At 35.5% G+C, this 18873-nt stretch overlaps 1 protein-coding gene across 1 annotated transcript in view; it reads left to right on the top strand.

The window, feature by feature from the left end:
• The window catches only part of NBAS (NBAS subunit of NRZ tethering complex), a 161043-nt gene that overhangs the window by 123876 nt on the left and 18294 nt on the right, over positions 1-18873 (top strand). Inside the window, exon 48 of the mRNA XM_050316580.1 lies at positions 2190-2385. Coding sequence (XP_050172537.1) covers positions 2190-2385 — 196 coding nt within the window. The remainder of the gene's footprint in view (positions 1-2189; positions 2386-18873) is intronic.

Raw genomic sequence — 18873 nt, 5'->3', positions numbered from 1 at the left:
TTTTTTTCTTTGTGGATATATATAATGGGTTTGCACTTAATTTTCTAAGACTTTATTCCAGAATAGACTGTCATTTGTCAGGTTCAAAAACTGAGCCCTTACAGAAACCTTTACTTGATCGTTTGAAAGAAAGTAGGGTACTGAACCTAAAATTTAGATAACTGTGTGTTATGGTGAATTGAGAAAATGTTCTTTCAGCAGTGACTAGTGCAGATTGTGTATATGCCAGGAGTATGTCACTGCTTGCGTTTCAGTTTATTAATTCAGTAGATGAACTGCAATTAATAATGATTCACTTTCAGATATCTGAATTTAGATATCTAAATTTGTCGATATTTGTAGGGTATAGTGCAGAAGCAATTGCACAAATGCTGCAAGATGGGTCACCACATTTTTTCTCCCCTTTTGGGAATGTCCTAATTTCAGATCACATAACAGTCCATATGTCCCACTGATATTTTCCATTGCATTCCTCGTAAAGATAAGGAAGAAAAAAAAAATCAGCTTTTTTTTTCCAGATGTACGAGCTAAGAACTCATGTATGATAATAATAATAAAACCCCATACTCTCTGGTAGTCACACAAAACTAGTTAAACTACTTTATGGAGGCTTCTCCAGTGACATTTAAGTAGCTAAATAATGGATACAGAAGTAGACTGAATTGATGTAAAAATTTACAGTAAATGTAGTTTACAATGTTCTAAGGTATAATGGAAGAGTCAGTACTGTTTTAGTCTGAGATGCACTTCCGTAGTCTCTGTATACTTCATCAACATTTCACTGGTGAAACAATAAACTGGAGTGAAAATCATTATGATTACAAGAGATTGTTTACATTCATTTAAATACTTATGTATTACCTTAAACCTCAGCTACTCAGTTGACAAAACAGAATTCTTTCCCTCAGGAAAACATATGTAAGCAGCGAGTGCAAGCTCTACAAAACCCTTGAAATATTCCAGCAGGTCCTTTAATTCCCAAACTTTTACTTTACAGTTTGAATGCCACCTGTTCAGCAGAGGCATATCTAATTTAGCTGAAGTTCCAAGCTAACAGCATAATTCAGACAATAAAAAAACCTAAGTAGAATTGAAGTCTTTGTAATATGGAAACCTAAGATGTCAATGTTTATTATTTCAGAGCTGCAAGACAAGTTAAATTGGTGTTTTCTGTCTGATATTACTTTCCCGTCTGTCTTGTTAAGACAAATAAGAGAACATTAGGCCATTAGTTATAAATCACACTTCACCTGGAACCACTTTTTTGGCTTTATTTTTCCCTGTAATAAAAAAATTATCTTGAGTTTAAAATACTACTGAAATGTAGAATAGCATTTACCGATTTGCCACCTGCTAGTTTATAGGCTCTGAGGGACATAACAGATTATCCTGTCTGCAAGTGTTGGTTGGTTAGCTCACGGTGATCTGTGTACCGTAAATGCTTTCACACAGTTAGAATGTACTCAGTATAATACATTTTTTGAATCAAATTATTTGATTAAGAGTTTTCTATGATGAACAAAATCAGACCACAGAACTTAGAGTTTTTAATGTCTCTCTTTAATTTCTTTCTTTCTAAGGTTTATAGCATCCTGCAGTCATTATCATCCTAAGAATTTATAATCATCAAACTGGCTATAGATGGTACAGAAAAAAAAAAAAAGAAATACCTAGTGCTAAAATTGGGAGAAATAATTTGTATATGTGGAATGTAAGAAAGGGACCTGTAAGGAAAGCAAGAGATGATAGAGTGGCAGTATGAATAAACATTCAGATATAAAAATGTCATATTTAAAATGGAAGCATTTCAGCTTGTTTTCCATAAAGTCAGATGGTGTGGAAGTACAGGCATGAGTCAGGCCCAGACACCATGAAAAGACTTGGATTTTCACATGCTGAAATCCAGCACCATTGTCTGGTACCAAAGTAGTATGTGAGAGAAAATGTGACTGTACAGATGGATTAACATAGTTATTTGAAGTTCAAAAAAATTCTTAACACCATACAGCTTTGGGCAACTGTTTAACAAGGGCTAGTTTCTCTGCATCTTCACTGAGGTCAGATCATCCATTTCTAGTGTTATGTATTTGTTATATATTGAATGTACCTATTAAGTTTTAAAAACACATGTGGTACTTTCCTTGGGATTATTGTCAGAGACTGTTTAACACAGTATTGTTTAATTACAGGGAGAAGGTAGTTTCTTCAGATGACCTTTTGGAGTGGTTGAGACCTTTCTGTGGTGATGACTCCTTAGCAGTGAAGCCGCGCATCAGGGTATTGCAAATTCTAGAGCAAGCATTCCATCTCAGTGATGAGGACAGCAAGCTACTTGTGTACTTCAGGACACAAGCTGTTCTCAGAGCTTGCTGGCCTGAGAAAAAGGTATTGATTGCTATAAATTATAGGATAAGACTGTTTTTCGGTATGTGGTTGTGATGCATTCTTTTGCTATGGGAACTAATACTAATTTCCTTTTGAATCAAAGTTATGTAAAGTTAAGGGACTCCTCAGCTTTTGTTTGTGATCAGGAGTACATAATACTGAATTTGATTAAATACTAATGATTTTCCTCTCTGTCAAGCATTGACTTTGAAGTTTTTGTATATTCTTTCTTTTCTGACCATCTTTTTCCTATCAATTTTACCTTCCTTCTTTATCTTGTACTTGGTTTATCATTATAGTCAGAATTAGAATGGCAGTTATTGGCCACTGTCTAAAGCTGGGAAAAAAGTAAGGTAAACTTACTGTTGAAAGAAGTTACTCTTAGCTCTTTATTTGTTTCCAGATAAGAGAGACAAAGTGCTTCTCAGCTTAGGTTTTCAAGTCTAAAACAGATTAACTTTCCTTTTGAATTAAAAGGTGGCAAAATACTTCCATTTTTTAAGTATATGTAGAAGTTAATCTAAGAATGAATATTCTAATGAATATTCTTACGAATGGAAACACTTGATGTTGTCAAGTAGAATATTAAAAATTCTGTATATACAAAAAGGCTCTTGTTGGTTATTAATTATTAATATTTTAACTACTTCATTTCATGACTCATTTTGCTGAAATGCTTAGTATCAACACATGTATTTTTAGAGGTTCTGCTTTTCTAAGTGCAGTGAAAATATAATACAGGCTTAAAAGAATGAATTAGTTTTGTCTTTGAAGCTTGTGCTGTTTTGAATTCATATGAGTAGCACTTGCTGCATGTAGAATTGTTCAGAAGCAGAATTACTTTTTGTTCGTTTTCTAAGTACCTCCCCCATGCCAAAACCTTGTGGAACTGAAATAGAATATTTATAATAGTTCCTCAAAAAGATCTATGCACAAAACTACTTTATATTCATATAAAACAAAAGCAATATCTCAGTTTTGACTCACTATGCTGAATTCATCCAAGGGAATAATCCCAATAAAAATCTTAAAGGGAAAAGAAAATACTTATCTCTTGATTTCTTTAGAAATTACTTTTTCTCTTGCATTCACAATAATACCGGCATTTAACTCCTCAGCTACTATTCAGGTATATGTCTGGGATTGGATTCTTCATCTTCATTCAATCCTTTGTCAGTATTTGTATTGCCTGTGACCTGCTTTCCAATTCAAAAGCATTTCCAATTTTAAAACATTCAACTAGAGTATGTCTTAAGAAAAAGGTTACAGGTAGATAATGAAAATAAATAAAAAGTTTTACTACTGCACTATATAAGCTCAAACCCTTCAAAGATAATTGTATAAAAATATGTATACAGTATCATAATATAAAGTTCTCTGTATATGCTAGTTATTATTTTACTGAGTGTGGAAATAGTTTTCATGCTTAGCAATAGTGAAAACTGTGCTTATATGTACATATATAAAAATCATGGTTTATGGATTCCCAATTTCTGCTACAGAGTGCAATTATGAGAGTCCTACTGGAGCATATTAAAAAATTATTTTCATGTCAGTTAAAGCTAAATGTGATAGATGAGAACCTTTTGTTTTGTTTGAATATTTTGTGCTAGGTAACTAATGTGTTATTTAGACAGGAGAGTCATGTTAGTTTGTCCATTAGGGACCCATCATTGAAATTCAGAGTTCTTCACAAATGTCCAAGAAAACAAATGAGTGGTCTTAGATGTAGACTGTTTATTTTAGCTTTTTTTTCTCTTTTAGTCAGCAGATATCAAGCACTAGTGTATCAGCTGATATTAGAAGAAACAAGTGATGACCTTGTGTGATAATTAAGTTTGCCTGTTTTGTAAATTAATAACCAGGGAAAATAGCATAATACCCAGATTAAAAATGGTATATTCCCAGTCCTTTGTGCTTTGTTAGCAGAACAAGAGCACTGCATAAGTCAGTACTTACATGGCTGCTGAAAACCAGAGAGAGAGATTTGTATATGAGATTTGGCAAAACACTAATTCTGTAATTTTCTCGTGCAAGTTAATGTTTCAGGTGCAAAGACCTTTAAAAGCAACCCCTTTAAAAGGGTGTTGAAGTGCAATTTAATAGTTTGATCAGGTTATTGGGTAGTTCTGGCTGTGAAGCAGGATGAAGAAATAAGACAGGAGGAATTACTTCTTTCAAACATGCACAGATTGCCCTGTTAGTCTGTCTGCTTTGTCTGTGGGCATCAGTTTCTCTAATATCACTACACCTTTATTATTGGTCATCCTTTCTCATCCACCAAAGTAGTTTAGAATAAAATTTTAAAATAAATGGCATAGGGAAGTGATGTGAATGGAGTGCTCTTTTTAGGTTTTAGAGGAATGTGTTTAAAGGTTGTTAGTTTTGGGGGTTTTTTTTTTTTTAATGAACTTTATATTGCAAATATGTAAAAAGTTTATTCATTATCTTACTTCCAGATTGTTTTATTGTTACTTAGTTGGCATTTATTACATACTTCTAGGGGATCCCCCTTTTCCTGTACCATTCCTTGGCACAAAAAGGGACAGCAGATATTGTGAAGTATGAATGTGGATATCTATTGAGTAAAGATAATTTTAATGATATTGCAGTGTTCAATTACCAAAAAATGTGTGAAAGCCACCCTCAGTGTGTCTACTAATCCTCTTAGTCAGACTTTGCATACATCAAGGAGGGACTTAATATTTAATTATGCTCTAGGTGCTGTAAGTAGTGGTCCCACAAATCAATGTGCTGGGAAACAGGCCAGCTCTTGCAAAATTAAAAATGTACTTTATGGAAGTAGCTACCTATCAAACACTCAAAAACACAGTGATTTCCAGTTCTCTAATGATTAGTTAACAAAATTAAAAATTCAGGGGTCCTCATTTTTCAAAGGCTTGAGAGTCTTTAATTCACATTCCAGTAGCATCCCACACTATGGAGGAGGAGGAAGCATGCGTTGTTTTAATCCCCTTGATGAATTTTATCTGAGCTCTTCAGGTTCTGTAATTTTCTAGTTAACTGGTGCATGAAAAATATGGGTCAAAATACTGACTTTTTATATATTAAAAAATGCTGGGGGGGGGAGAAAGACGTGGTTTAGAATGTTCCTATCAAAATTTATCTCTATTCATCTAAGATGGGAAATCAATTTCTTTTCATATAGTATCTAAATAAATAGAGCAGTGTCTTACCATCTGTAAGGTGCTGGGTAATGGGTTGCGTGCATTTCTACGTAGATGTTCAGTTCAGTGACCAGTTACAAGGCATAAGTTACATGAGTTAGGGGTTTGCCCCAGGAAGTTACAGTGGCTCTATCAAAGCTTCTGTAAGCAAATCAAGGGTTAGTTTAAGATAAGAAGTTATTAGTTGTAAAGCTTCTATAAGGCACACCTTGTCTTTAAGGGATTGTTTCATTATTATGCAAATGCAGAATGTAATTACTACTTGCATGCCACTTAAATGCAGATAGCTTTGTCTGTTAGAGAAGGTAATCTCATTTAGCCTTTCCCCTCATATTGTTACATTATGGTTTTTTCATGATCTTGGAGCGTACAGAGCTGCTGAGGGCTAAACATTTTTGAAAATTGGAAGGGGTATCTAATAGGGATTTAAAATTTTAACTTCGGACACTTTTTCTTATTTAATTTTTCCCTGAAGTTTAGCTTTGAAAAATTGTCCTAAGAATTTGTATTATGTGTGTGTGGGATGTGCACAACACATTTTGTTTCCTTCGTATAGGCAGTTCATGTATGCCATATGAAAGTTTTTGTCTCAGCAACCTTAGTAATGACTACAATATATATAATGACTTCCTGAAAACTTGGGTCTGACCATCAAGACTGGCTTGCTGTTTTGTTCCTCCTCCCACAGTACATGAAAAATGTCTGTCTGTTTACCTGATGTTTCTTCATGTGACTTAGTATAGAACAGTCTCGATGGGAATGTCAGTGTCCAGTAAGTTTTCAGCTTTCCTCCATTACCTCTACTCACATCAGAGATTTAAACATGAGAATTCTTAAATCTCACTGCGCTTTCCAAATCCTTAAGTCATTTTACTGAAGCCATTTATCGGGTAACAATGAACAGTATTTAGCTTGATCTGGCAAAATACAAATGAAGGAACTGTATCTGTTTGATCCTCAGACATCTTTTATTTGTGAAAAATGCTTAATTAGAAGAAAGATTTATGTTCCTATCAACTTAGAGTATATTTGTTATGATGTTGTTTATAATTCTAGAGACATTGTTTCTCTACTGGTAATGCATAAAAATTAAGCTTAATAAATTTAAGTTTTAATTAATATTTTAAAACATTAATTTCCATTCCTTGAAGATACAATTTATCCGTATGAAAACATGTGAAATGTATTTTTTCTGGAAACATAAATTGTAGTGTGTATGATTAATTAAATACTTTAAGATGCAAATGAAATATTTTCCATTAACTACATGACTATAGCGGATAAGACAAAGTGGAAAGAAAAGCAGAATAGCTTGAGTGCACATGACAGTTCTGAACGTGAGCCCTGGATACTGCAGTATTCTGTGACTGGTAGCAGTTGCTTCAGAGGATAATAAGAATGCTCTGGAGTGGATTCATGGGGGATAATTCACTTTCTTTAATAGGTCTTTTGTAATGAAGGTATAAGTGCAAAATGGTTGAAACAGTTCATACTCGGCTTTGATCCCAGTTTCAGGAAAATTAAGAGCTCATTAGTGATGTATTCAGACTTCTGTTATTATGTTTCAAAGAAATGGGGGATAAACTGTAAATCAGCCTTGGGTGGCTCTTGCTAAATTTTTGGCTATGGTACATGTCATACATCATTCAGTGCAAAGCATGCTGAGACTTTATGAAGGAGGGATGCCATCCAGAGGGACCTGGACAAGCTTGAGAAGTGGGCCCACGATCAGGGCAACCGCCGGTATCTATACAGGCTGGGCACTTGGGGTGCTGTGAGATGAAAGGCTGGGCATGACTCAGCAATGTGAACTTGCAGTCCACAAAGGCAAATGTGTCCTGGGCTGCATCCAAAGCAGTGTGGGCAGCAGGTCAAGGGAGGTGTTTCTACCCCTCTGTTCCACTCTGGTGAGACCCTACCTGGAGTGCTGCATCCAGCCCTGGGTTCCAGCACAGGAAGGACACTGAGTGAGTCCTGAGGGGGCCACCAAGATGATTAGAGAGATGGAACACCTCTCCTGTAAGAAAAGGCTGAGAAAACTGAGATTGTTCATCCTGGAGAAGGCTGTGGGGTGACCTAATTGTGGCCTTCCTGTACCTGAAGGGAGCCTACAAGGAGGATGGAGAGAGACTGTTTACAAGAGCATGTAGCCACAGGTCAGAGAACAATGGCATCAAACTAAGAGTAGGTTTAGATTAGATATTAATGAAAAATTCTTTACTGTGAGTGTGGTCAGGCAGTGGAAAAGGTTGCCCAGAGAAGCCATTGGCTGCCCCATCCCTGGATGTGTTCAAGGTCAGGTTGAGTGAAGCTCTGAGCCACCTGGTCTAGTAGAAGGAGTCCCTGACCATGGCAGGAGTGTTGGAACTAAATGGTCTTGAAGGTCCCTTCCAAACCAAACCATTCAGTGATTGTTTTTTAACTTCTTAATGTGATTTGGTTTGTTATGGGGTTTTTTATGTTTTATAGGATATTAAAATCGAGGAAATCAAAGTCTCTATGTAATATACTTTTTCACTCATTCTGTTGTTTACTCAGTCTAAGTAACCAGTTCCAGTCGTGTTACCTCATCCACAGTGTATTTTCTCCGTAACTATCCTCCCCTCTATCTCAGAGCCTACTGTGATATGTAAAAAGGTAATTGGTCAATGTGCTGTCCTTCTGGAAATTCAGTCCATGCTTATTACATCTCAACACCTTGATTGCTCTCTTGACTTCATCTCTACATGAACCAGAGGTCTCTGAATTTTATTCAGTGAGGCTTGGGTTACTGTTTTGACTTGATTAGGCTAATGTAGCATATTATAATATATATTTTAATAATAGCTTTATCATTGTTACATTTTATTTGCCATTCTATGGTCATTTAGTTACCTAAACTTTTTTTTAAGTCAATTGGAGCTTTCTTTCTATATAAGCTAGCTTTGACAATCATGTGCCAGCATCTTACCTGTTCAATACTTGCAGTCTCCCCAATGTATAATTTATATAAGCAAAAGAAGCAACCATAAATCCATGAGAAATTCTACTTTTTACATTTATTATTTGATCATAAACTGGTTTGCTTTGGATTTTGTTCTTGTTAACAGATGAAGTTCTTCAGTGGTTTCTAGTCAGGAATGTTGTTCATAGTCCTTTGAAAATATAACTGAATTGAAACCTGTTTTTCTTTAGGCATTATTGTTTTAATATCTTAAATTAGTGTTTTGTATTAATAACTGCAACAGCTGATTTTTTCGGTTTTCTTATTCCATCAACTGTCATGCTAGATGACAGTTTTTATTTAGAGATCTGTAAACTCAGTATCATTTAAGAAACCCCTCTCAGGTATTCTTAAAATAGTTCTTACTTCATAGCAATTTCTGGTAGTTCGTGTTGACTGAGAGAGTGAGGGGATTTTTTCCACATTGTTGCTATTATTACACAGGGGCTCAGCTATAATGACTGTGGCTGCTATGATATTCACTATGCCAAATCAAAAAGAAAAACACCAGTTGCAGTGCTTATGTAAAACCATTTGGTGTGACAGATGCATGATGCTGCCTGCATTATTCTGATTATTTTTATGGCTGCAACAGAGATACTCCTTTATTTCAGTTTTTACAGCATAAATAATTTTGTGATAACCATCCACCTGGTGTACTTCAAGTGCTCCTGGTGTAGGTCATAAATATGGGTAAATGGTGCAGAAATTTTGCATAAAAATCAGAGTTTCTTACCTTTTTTTTAACTGAAAATAGCAGTACTGAAATATTATTTAAAGTTAGAGTCAACATCAACAACTTCATGTTCCTGCAAGACCGTACCTTACTTTATTGTGAATTTTTCTTTTTAAAAATGTATCTTTGACTATGTTAGTTTTGCTTATCTGCAGGAAGGTATTTTGGAAATACTAATATTGACAAGTTTTCATTTACATGTAAACAGCTTTTAAAATAATTTTGCCTCTATTAGCAAGAATTGCAGACTTCCATTATCAAGACAGCAATTGCACATAGAGCTGAATACTGGGAACTTGTGGATGCTCTGCTGCTTCATGGTAGTGATGATCAGAAGAGTAAATTGAAGAACCACTTGGTATATGGTATGGAGGGAAATGACTGACGCTAATTTAACAGCTGAAAGTTAAAAGTAATGTTTAGGGATTAAAATCTTGTCATTTTTAGGATGCATCTTCCAATGATCTTTTCTGTTCTAAATGTTAGAGTATCTATACAATACATAAATTATGAAATATGAAACAGTGATTAGTAGCTGGTGCATACAAGGAAAATTACTTGTGTGTTTTTAAATGTGCCTCTTATTGCACAGATTTAAGCTTAAACCATACATAGATCCAAATTTTTACCTATTAACTCACAGCTAGGCAATACACATGTTAAATAGCATGTATGTTAATCCTGTCTCTTTCAGTTCCAGCTAGCTAGATATATAAGTGTTTCAAATGCATAATTTTTTCTTTATTTGCTCTTATCTCTCTATCAATATCTACATACTGTCCTCAGAGGTTTTCCCTGGGCTGAAATGGATTTGCAGATTAGGACACAGTCTTCCGCAGAATACAAATGAATGGATTTTATTTTCCGTACAAGTTAGTCATTTTTATGCATTAGACAACGCATTTGTGTTTATTGAATCTATATGCATTTCTTAGTGAGCTGCATGTGAAGCAGATAAGGAATTAATATATAAATCAGTTCAGAAGAAAAAGGTTATTGGTATTTCTGCAAGAACTCAATATGTGGCTGAGCCTTAGTTTAATTCATCACTAGAAGGCTTCTGGTTGATTTGTTTTTAAACTTGAATCCCATAATTTGTTTTATCATATTCACTGGCTTTAGTTTCAACAGAGTTTTGACCTGTGGGATTATTCATCCCTTTACTATCTGCATGCAGCAAGCTTGCATATGTGGTCAGCACCCATATTCGTAATAGTTTTTAATATGTGAAGTCCAGGTCTGGGGAAAGTGCAAGAAAGCCTGACTGCAGAGTTCTCTCTCCTCGTGTAAGGCACGGCTAGTGAATGCTGAACTTGTTCATGCAAAACCTTTGACTCAAATTTTAATTTTTATGGATTGTTCTAAGTTTGTAGTTTTGATAGCAGACACTTCTTTCTGGCCTGTCAGACTGTTTCTTACAGTGTAGGACAGAGCAGCCCATGTTCCGTTTCTGAGTTTGGAACTTGAACTGTGCTCCACCATGAATTTCAGTCTCCTTGTTGGTCTTAAACTCAAATGGAGGAGAGATGTGAGGCCTTTGTGTCACTGTCTCAGTTTATATTCCCCCTAGTAATGTAAACCAACAGATGAGTTCACAGACTGTCCTGAGTTGGGAGGGACCCACAAGGATCATTGAGTCCAACTCATGGCCCTGCATAGGACACCCCAAGAGTCACACCATGTGCCTGAGAGCATTGTCCAAACATTTCTTGAACTCTGTCAGTCTTGGTGCTGTGACCACTTCTCTGAGGAGCCTGGGTGCTGAACCACCCTCTGGATGAAAAACCTCTTCATAATATCCAACCTGAACCTCCCGTGACACAGTGTTTTGAATATGGTGGGGGTTTATGGGTTTTTTTGTTGGGTTTGTTTGTTTGTTGGGTTTGGTGTGGTTTTTGGTTTTGTTTTTTTGGGGGGAGGGTTGTTGGGATTTTTTTGTTGTTGGTGGTGGTTTTGATGTGTTGTTTTTTAAGGGGACATTCCTTAATAAAGCTGTTAGCTTTTCATTAACTGGGAGAAAGTCTTAAGCATAGCTTCAAAAATGCTTGTTTCAAGCAAGGGAATTTAATCTGCTGCACTGGTCCAGGCTACAAACTATAGTAGTTTTTTCATTAAACAAGAACTAAATCCTGTTATTATACAGGAGCATTTGTGAGGCCAGTAGACCAGTTTTTTAAAAGTTGCCATCTCTCAACTGTGACTTGCTGCCACGTAAGTTTCCATTTACCAAAATCCAAAATGTATTAAAAGTGGGATTATCCACATGTGCACTTGGGCAGATGGAGAAAGTAAGATGAAAACATCTTATTTAAAGCTGACAGGTTTCTCTGCCATGAGGGGAGTATATTTAGAAAACATTTTTGAGAAAGTAAAGCTCATGTTTGCTAAAGGAAAGATGGACTTCACAAATGACATATTGGCAGATAAATATTTTCTTATGGACAGGAAATATTTTCTTGTGCACAGGCATTTGCCAGGTTTACAATTTAGTTGTATGTATGTGCTCTTCAAATTGCACTTTTCATATCCAACAGTAGTGTGAGTAAGCTAATACTTTTATAATCTATGCCACAGGTTTCTGTGGGTTTTGTCAAAAGTAAAAGTTCTTATCAGCTTTTTAAAAATGGCTTTCTGAAAATAGGAAGTGCAGTAGTGAGATTGAATGCTCAGTAAGGAAGCAGATTATGTCAGTGCCTCATCACAGTCATTGGGCAGTATTCATTTTAATAGGAAATTTTTCAAATTTAATTCTAAAACAAAGGGAATATTTCAAGTAAGTAAAACATAATGCTGTATAAGTGTGTTCTTTGAACTATATTTCTTAATTGCCCCTAACTTTGTACCTGGCAATACAGTGCTATGACATAGGATGGAAAGTATATCCCATTGTCTTTTAAACTTCAAAATTTTGATAAATACTATGATGAGTATGTTAAGGTGATACTAGGTTTGAGGGAAGTCTGTAAAATACACCTTTGAGAACCAACTTTCGCTTGACCTCATTGATTCCTATTTAGCTGCCTTGTGAGAGTACACGTTTCACATACATAAAATTATAAACTTACTTGTGTCCCTGTGTTCTCACAGGGAAGCTGCATATAAACAAAATATTGTGTGTCTAAATTTTAATATGTGTGTGAGTATATAAAAGTGTCAGTCCTGGTTGAGATCGAGGTCCAGTTCAGCCTAGTATTGTGTCCAACAGTGACCAAAAAAAACAGACATAGAAAGAAGAGTAGGAAAAGGAAAAATATACATGAAATTTACTCCACTGTTGGCCTTATCTGTGGGTAGTCATAGTGGGTTAATTAGGAATAAGAACTGGAATAATTGTGTAGACAAGCTGTAAATTCAGATGTTATTGTGGCAAGGTTAAATAACTGCAATCTAGATAAAATCAAGTAAGAAAGATTTACTGTTTGGTTGGTAGGTGGGAATAATTTACCAGAAAGACACTGAACTTGTTTACACCTTAAACTTGTTTTCTTAAATCATATGCCTAAGTCTGTTAGGAAGTATTGTAGCTTAAACCAAAGTTACGATTTTAGTGCAAAATTATTGGATGAAATAGTGCACAGAGTTATGTAGATGATCAGAATAGATTGCAATAATGGCTTCCTCCAGCACTAAAACTCTTAAACTTTGAAGAATGAGACTATAACTATGGTGAGGCAAAAACCAGTAAGGATAAAGGGTAGTAGTTCCCCATTTCTGTCTCTGGCTCTCCAAATTCTGGTATGTGCCTCACAAAACAGATTTGTTCACTGATTTTTAACCTCATCTTTCTGACTGTATGTGAGGTCTCTTACTAACCCGCCTTTGACCAGATATCTTAAACTGTGACCACACTTGCAGCTCTGCTCTTGTGGTTGCTCTTGACTTCCTCCCTTCCTGTGTCCCCAGACAGTGGCAGATGGGTGGCTGAATAACACGGTGCATTGTTCTTCCAAGCTTGTTACCATTCTCCCCAGCCCAACTCTGTTGTGTCTTTGAGGATTTTCCCTTCAATCACAATTTACAGGTTTTCTTTTAAAAGAAACTCTGGTTTAGAAATAATGGGAAGCTGGTAGTGTGTTGGGGAGTACAGTACTTGTGGTTTTGCCTTTAAAAAAGGTTTACTGTTGCTCTGGCATGTGAAGGTCTTAAATAAGATGGTTTAATGTGTGCTTTTGGTTTTGCTTTGTTTCACAAGTATATGATGTGTCTTACATCAAGGGTAATAGGATGTCTAGTGTTTTGAAACAATTTGAAGAAAGTGAAATAAATAATAGCCTCTAAAAGCTCTTAATCTTTTATTTGCAGAGTCAGTAGCTCTGCAGTTTCAGTAACAGCTGTACAGTGTTACAGGTTTGGATTTTTTTAGGGGTAATTTTTGTTCATCTTGTGAATAATTAACTTTAAAATATCTATTTAACTTAATTTGTTATTTTTTTGTCCTTTGTAACAAGCTTTTAACTTTACAGCCTTGTACTCTACAGGTAGGTTTTAGTAATTCGTGTTTGTGCAGAATTTCAGTAGCCACACAGATACCAGCAGAACAGGGAATGACAGAGTCCAAGATGACCTGCAGAGTGGGAAGATGACTTTCTTCAGTGACCAACCCTGACTGGCCTGTTGTGTAGAAAATGCAGTATTTTCTTTGCTGATTTACCTAATTAGATTGTAAACTCCTTCAGGCAAGACTGCTGTATTTTGGTACCATGAACAGCACACCAAGATGGCAATTACAGAAATTCTATCATGTTGCTACCAATCCTTTCAGTCATTGTTTATAAACCATGTTAAGCCCTGTCTAATGAGTGGAAGCAAGTTTTAGCATCAGTGTTCCCTATTTTGAATCTGAATAAAATCTTTCATGTCGCATCTGCCTATTATTTTGAAATGCAGCATAGATGAATTCTCTAGCACTACAGCTTGCACAGAGGTGGTGGGGGTGGGGAGATAAATAAAACCAGTGCATTTTACAAGGGAGTTCTGACAAATTGTAAGTGTATTGTAGCAATAAGGGACTACTCAAATGCCTTCTTAGTGTTTCTATTTTCAGTGCCATTTTAATTTAAATTTATGCTGCAGTGACGAACAGGAACACATTTTGAAATATTTACATTTACCATCTGGTGGATGGTAATAAAATGAATTTTATAATCATGTAAATCAGTAAGTTTTTAGTTGCCTTTGAAACTGCAAATTTCTCTGCCTTTAGTACAGGGAGTTGGGTTTTCAGCATGGATGTAGCTTTTCTTGATAAACAAGCAATTATGATGAAGGAAAATATTTTTCTGATTCCTACAGATTGATTCTTAATTTATAAACATTCTTATCATTTATTTCCCTTGTAGTGAGCAAAATCTGTGGATGAAAACTGTGGCTCTGTCACACTAGCAGAAAGTAAAAATGGAATTTGCAGAATACATATCCTTGGACAGAGTGGGTTGGAGGTCTACCTGCATTAGTTTTCCTGTTCATTATTCTCATATGTAAACAGGCAGTATTTTGCTGAAGGAGAGGATTGGATTGGCTGGATCTTTTTATTGGCATTTCCATTTTTCAAACATTTTTCAAAAATCACTCTCATCAGCCAAGTTGGTCAGCACAAGATTCTCAGATTATGTAGCTTTAGCAATAAGGCATTTATAACTCTATCAGATGTATCTGTCCTTTAGGATCAGGAGAACAATTATTAGTGGATATTTAAATGACAGAATTTAGATGCGGCAACATTCTACTGTTGTTGTAAATACTAATTTTAAAGTAACTTCAATCTCAGCAGTGAGATAATGTACCAAACTAAAGTACTGATCCTGCGGACTGCTGTGCTGAACTTCGTCTTTATCAGTCATGTGATGTCCATAGTTTTAACCTTTTTATTCTTCAAGTGTATCTTCTTAAGTTTTTATAAAACAGTAGGTTTCTAGAAGCTACAGAATAAACTTGGGAGGCAACTTTTCATATTTGGACTCCTTTATGCATACCATATATGATGAGTATAAAGCATTAACAATTCTGTGGAACAAGATGATGAGTCAAAACTTTGTGCTTTGAAACTCGATAAAGTGTGTTGAGTGGTTGCAACATCTTTGACATCTAATAGATGTGTTGATGTGATGAAGGAGCCTTATAATAATAAGACATACTAAGTCTTTGAAAGGTTTGATCATGAAGCAGAACAGTTGCTTTTATTTGACCAAGGATTGTAAGTGCACTAATTCTTTATTTCAACACTGGATATAAAGAGCATGCATTCCAAGTTTGCTTAGGATGGCTGAAGTCAGATGATTAAAGGGTATGTTTGTGCTCAGATAGTGTACTATTGCAGACAGGTATCTCAAGCAACTGCCAGATTCCTCTCTTTATTAATACTGCAGCAGTAAAAGCACCCATGCCGTATATATCACATATTTTTTCTATAAACCCAAATGTTTTAAAAAGCTTCTGGGAATCTCAGCTGAGGTAACTTCCTATTAACAAAATTATATCAGAACTGAGATATTTTTGCCAATTTTTTGATAAATAAGTGGACTTTAGCAGTAAATTTTTCTTCAAGAGTGCTAGTTTTCCTAAGACTTGTGAGTTAGAGCAGTTCAAGGCTGTCCCTGTAAGACAGTGACGGGTGACTGAACACATGCTATGACAAGGCTCTGCTACTGGTGAGCAGACCATAACTACTTGAGAGAAAACAGCTGTTTTGATGGCTAAAATCATGTAATTCATTGAAACGTGTCATGTGGTTGTGCTCAAAGATGCACAAGGTATGCTATTTCAGATAACAAAAAGTCTGACTTTTTTTCAGGCATGCTGCAGCTGTTACAGGCCATAACTGCAGTCTGCATTCCCATTTGGAAATGTTTGTTTTTCTGTCTTGGTCAATATTTGGGAGGGGTGGCCTGATTCTTGGTTTTGTTAAGCAGAGGTGATATGAGAGGAGTCAGAACTCCTTTATGGACCATCCTAACAGCTGCTACCTAGTAACAAGAGAAACTGGGAAAAGATGTAAAAGTAAAGTTCTGAGGAGAACATAGTATTAAGAGGGGTTTGTACTGTTTCAGACCACTGGTAGTATCAAATGCAGTTGTAAGCAGCACTTGGTGTTGTTTGTGTAGCCTGTATTTTGCTTTGTGAATTTCCTGTATGTTTTTTTAAGGATCATTAACATATGCAGATGTTTACATATTCTTGATTCTGAACTCGTGTAGTCCCTCGATAATGAAATTGCCTATTTTAATAGTTCAACATAAGGTTTGGGCTTTACTTAATTTGGATTTTGCTTTATAATCTATCATGAGTATAATTTCTACAATTAATTCCCCTAATTGACTTTCCCATTGTGGTAAATATTTGTGCAGCCTTTTAATGAGAAACATGAAGCCAGCTGTGTTTTGCTGCCAGAGAGACTGCCCAAAACTGCAGAAAATCAAGTCAGAATTGAGCAAATCTGTTGTTAAAACTGAAAGTCCTTGCTTTTGTGTTTTGGTTTGTTGTTTGGGCTTTGTTTGTTTGTTTGTTTGTTTGTTTGTTGATTTTCATATTCCTTTGGGTTCATCTGAAGTTCAAGCCTTACTATGGGCATCTTTATTCTGTTTACTGACAGATTTTCTTTACAGGCACTTGTATTATCAGGGCTCTGAGCAGTTCATGGCAGGTTATCTTTGCATGGTTAACCTTCGAGTGGTTTAGACAGTTGGTTTAAAGGCTTTTGTTAAAATAAAAAGAAATATTATCCCATTACCCTGTGTTACAACATTCAAAGCCATCTGAATAGATCATCCAAAATCGCTACAAAGAGAGTGTTCAATTAAAAGTGGATTTTTTTTCACTATTATTACACTGTAACAACAGGCTTGATTAACCTCAGCCACTCATGTCAGCTAGGTTTCACCTTTGTTAAGATGGAATTTCTGCCTTTTTACACAGAGTGTTCTCTCTGCTATGAGAGGTGGCTGCTTCCTCACCATGCTCTCCCTCAGCCTCAGAAAGCAAAGACAATACAAAGGAAAACTTATGCTTCTGTGTGTGTGTGTTATATCTGTCTATCTGTATATATACATACATACACACACATATCTATGTATAATAAATATAAATTAAACCTTATTCCAATGTGCTGCTTCAAGGTATTGCTTTCTTCCAGCAAGGAACTATCGCTTTCTAATCTCACCTGTTTCACAGTAAATGTGACGTCCATTTAAAATGCCATATAAAAAGTGAATTTTCACGAGTCTTCTTAAAAGCTACAAATCATTAACTCTGTAGAAAGTTCACTTTATTTTTATTATTCATAGTGGGATACATAGGTGGCTTGAAAAAAGGCCTTGTGGGAAGAAATACTGCAGAAATGCACTCCATATTTGAGAACAGAAAGTTAATTCTTCTTATTTACTTTGATTGAATTAATGTGTTCTATGTCAGGAGCAGTCATGTTGCAAGGATCCTGCTGTCCAAAACACAAAATTATGCTGTTAATTAACCTTATTAAAAAAATGTAACCCCAAGTCTGTAAAAAAGCATTATTAGGCAGAATTATTGGAATTCAGTTCGTGTTGAATAGGATGTCTGATCTGCTCTCTGCTGCTAATGGGGGAGCTTCTGTGACAGCTTTTCTCATCTATTAATATTATCTGTGCCATTTCTTGCCATTTTTGTGGTTATCATTAGAGAGAACTTAACATTTAGTCTGTGTTTTGAAGTTACATGCTGTTTGTGCAAATATACTGAAATGTACTCAGTGGACCTTCCAGAATGTTTCTTGGTTTAAAGAGCTAGTTGTGTGAAGAAGGAATTTGGAGACAGATAAGCAGTCTGTGAACTTCTGTTGTCCAGCTAGTAATTATTTTACTAGGATGCTAAATATTTTTGAACCTTAGAGATTAACATGTCTTATGTCTCTTTTACCGTTTCTTGTTTTTCTCCCTTCTCTTTTCAGCCTTGTGATTTAAATATTGAATATTATAATATTTTATATAACAAGTAAGGTGGAATTTAGGGATATTACAAATGGATAACTGATGTTTGCTGTGTGACATTTGCAGTACAAAAAAGTATTTCAAGTGGACATAGTGCAGAATCATTTCTGAGATATCTAAAATGTTTTAGTATATGGTGCTTTCAGATATACTCTGGAGACAGAAGCAAACAGTTTTTCAACACTAAATATTTTAAAGTCATGGATTGTATAGGCAACTCAGTAAATGCATCAGTAATGTTTGTTTTCCAACTTCTTTTGAAAATTTGCCCTTGATGTATTAGAGCCACTTTGAAAAGATTGGAATGCAGTCTTTAATCTTTCAGAGTAGCTGTAGAACTAAGGAAGACTTTGTCCATGTTTGATGTCTTAGAACTACTTGGGCTGAAACAGAGAAGTTAACATTTAATGCTGTGTGTCTTCAGCAGAATTATGAGATGAAACTGAAGTGTTTGATATTCTGGAACTTTGAACTTTGGAAGAAAAATTGTGTTAGAATGTGTTAATAATGCAGAGAAAGCTACCTTGTTATTGTAACAAATTATTTTTGAACTCCAAGAACTTTTGTATGTCAGGTAGACAGCGAGTTTCTGTTCCATTTGTGAGAGACCTCCTAGTGTGA

Source organism: Myiozetetes cayanensis, unplaced genomic scaffold (genome assembly GCF_022539395.1).
Source record: "Myiozetetes cayanensis isolate MyiCay16 unplaced genomic scaffold, myiCay2020 scf2-11, whole genome shotgun sequence".
Classification (NCBI taxonomy): domain Eukaryota; kingdom Metazoa; phylum Chordata; class Aves; order Passeriformes; family Tyrannidae; genus Myiozetetes; species Myiozetetes cayanensis.
The sequence above is the reverse complement of the archived record's forward strand: the minus strand, read 5'-3'. Positions and strand labels throughout refer to the sequence as shown.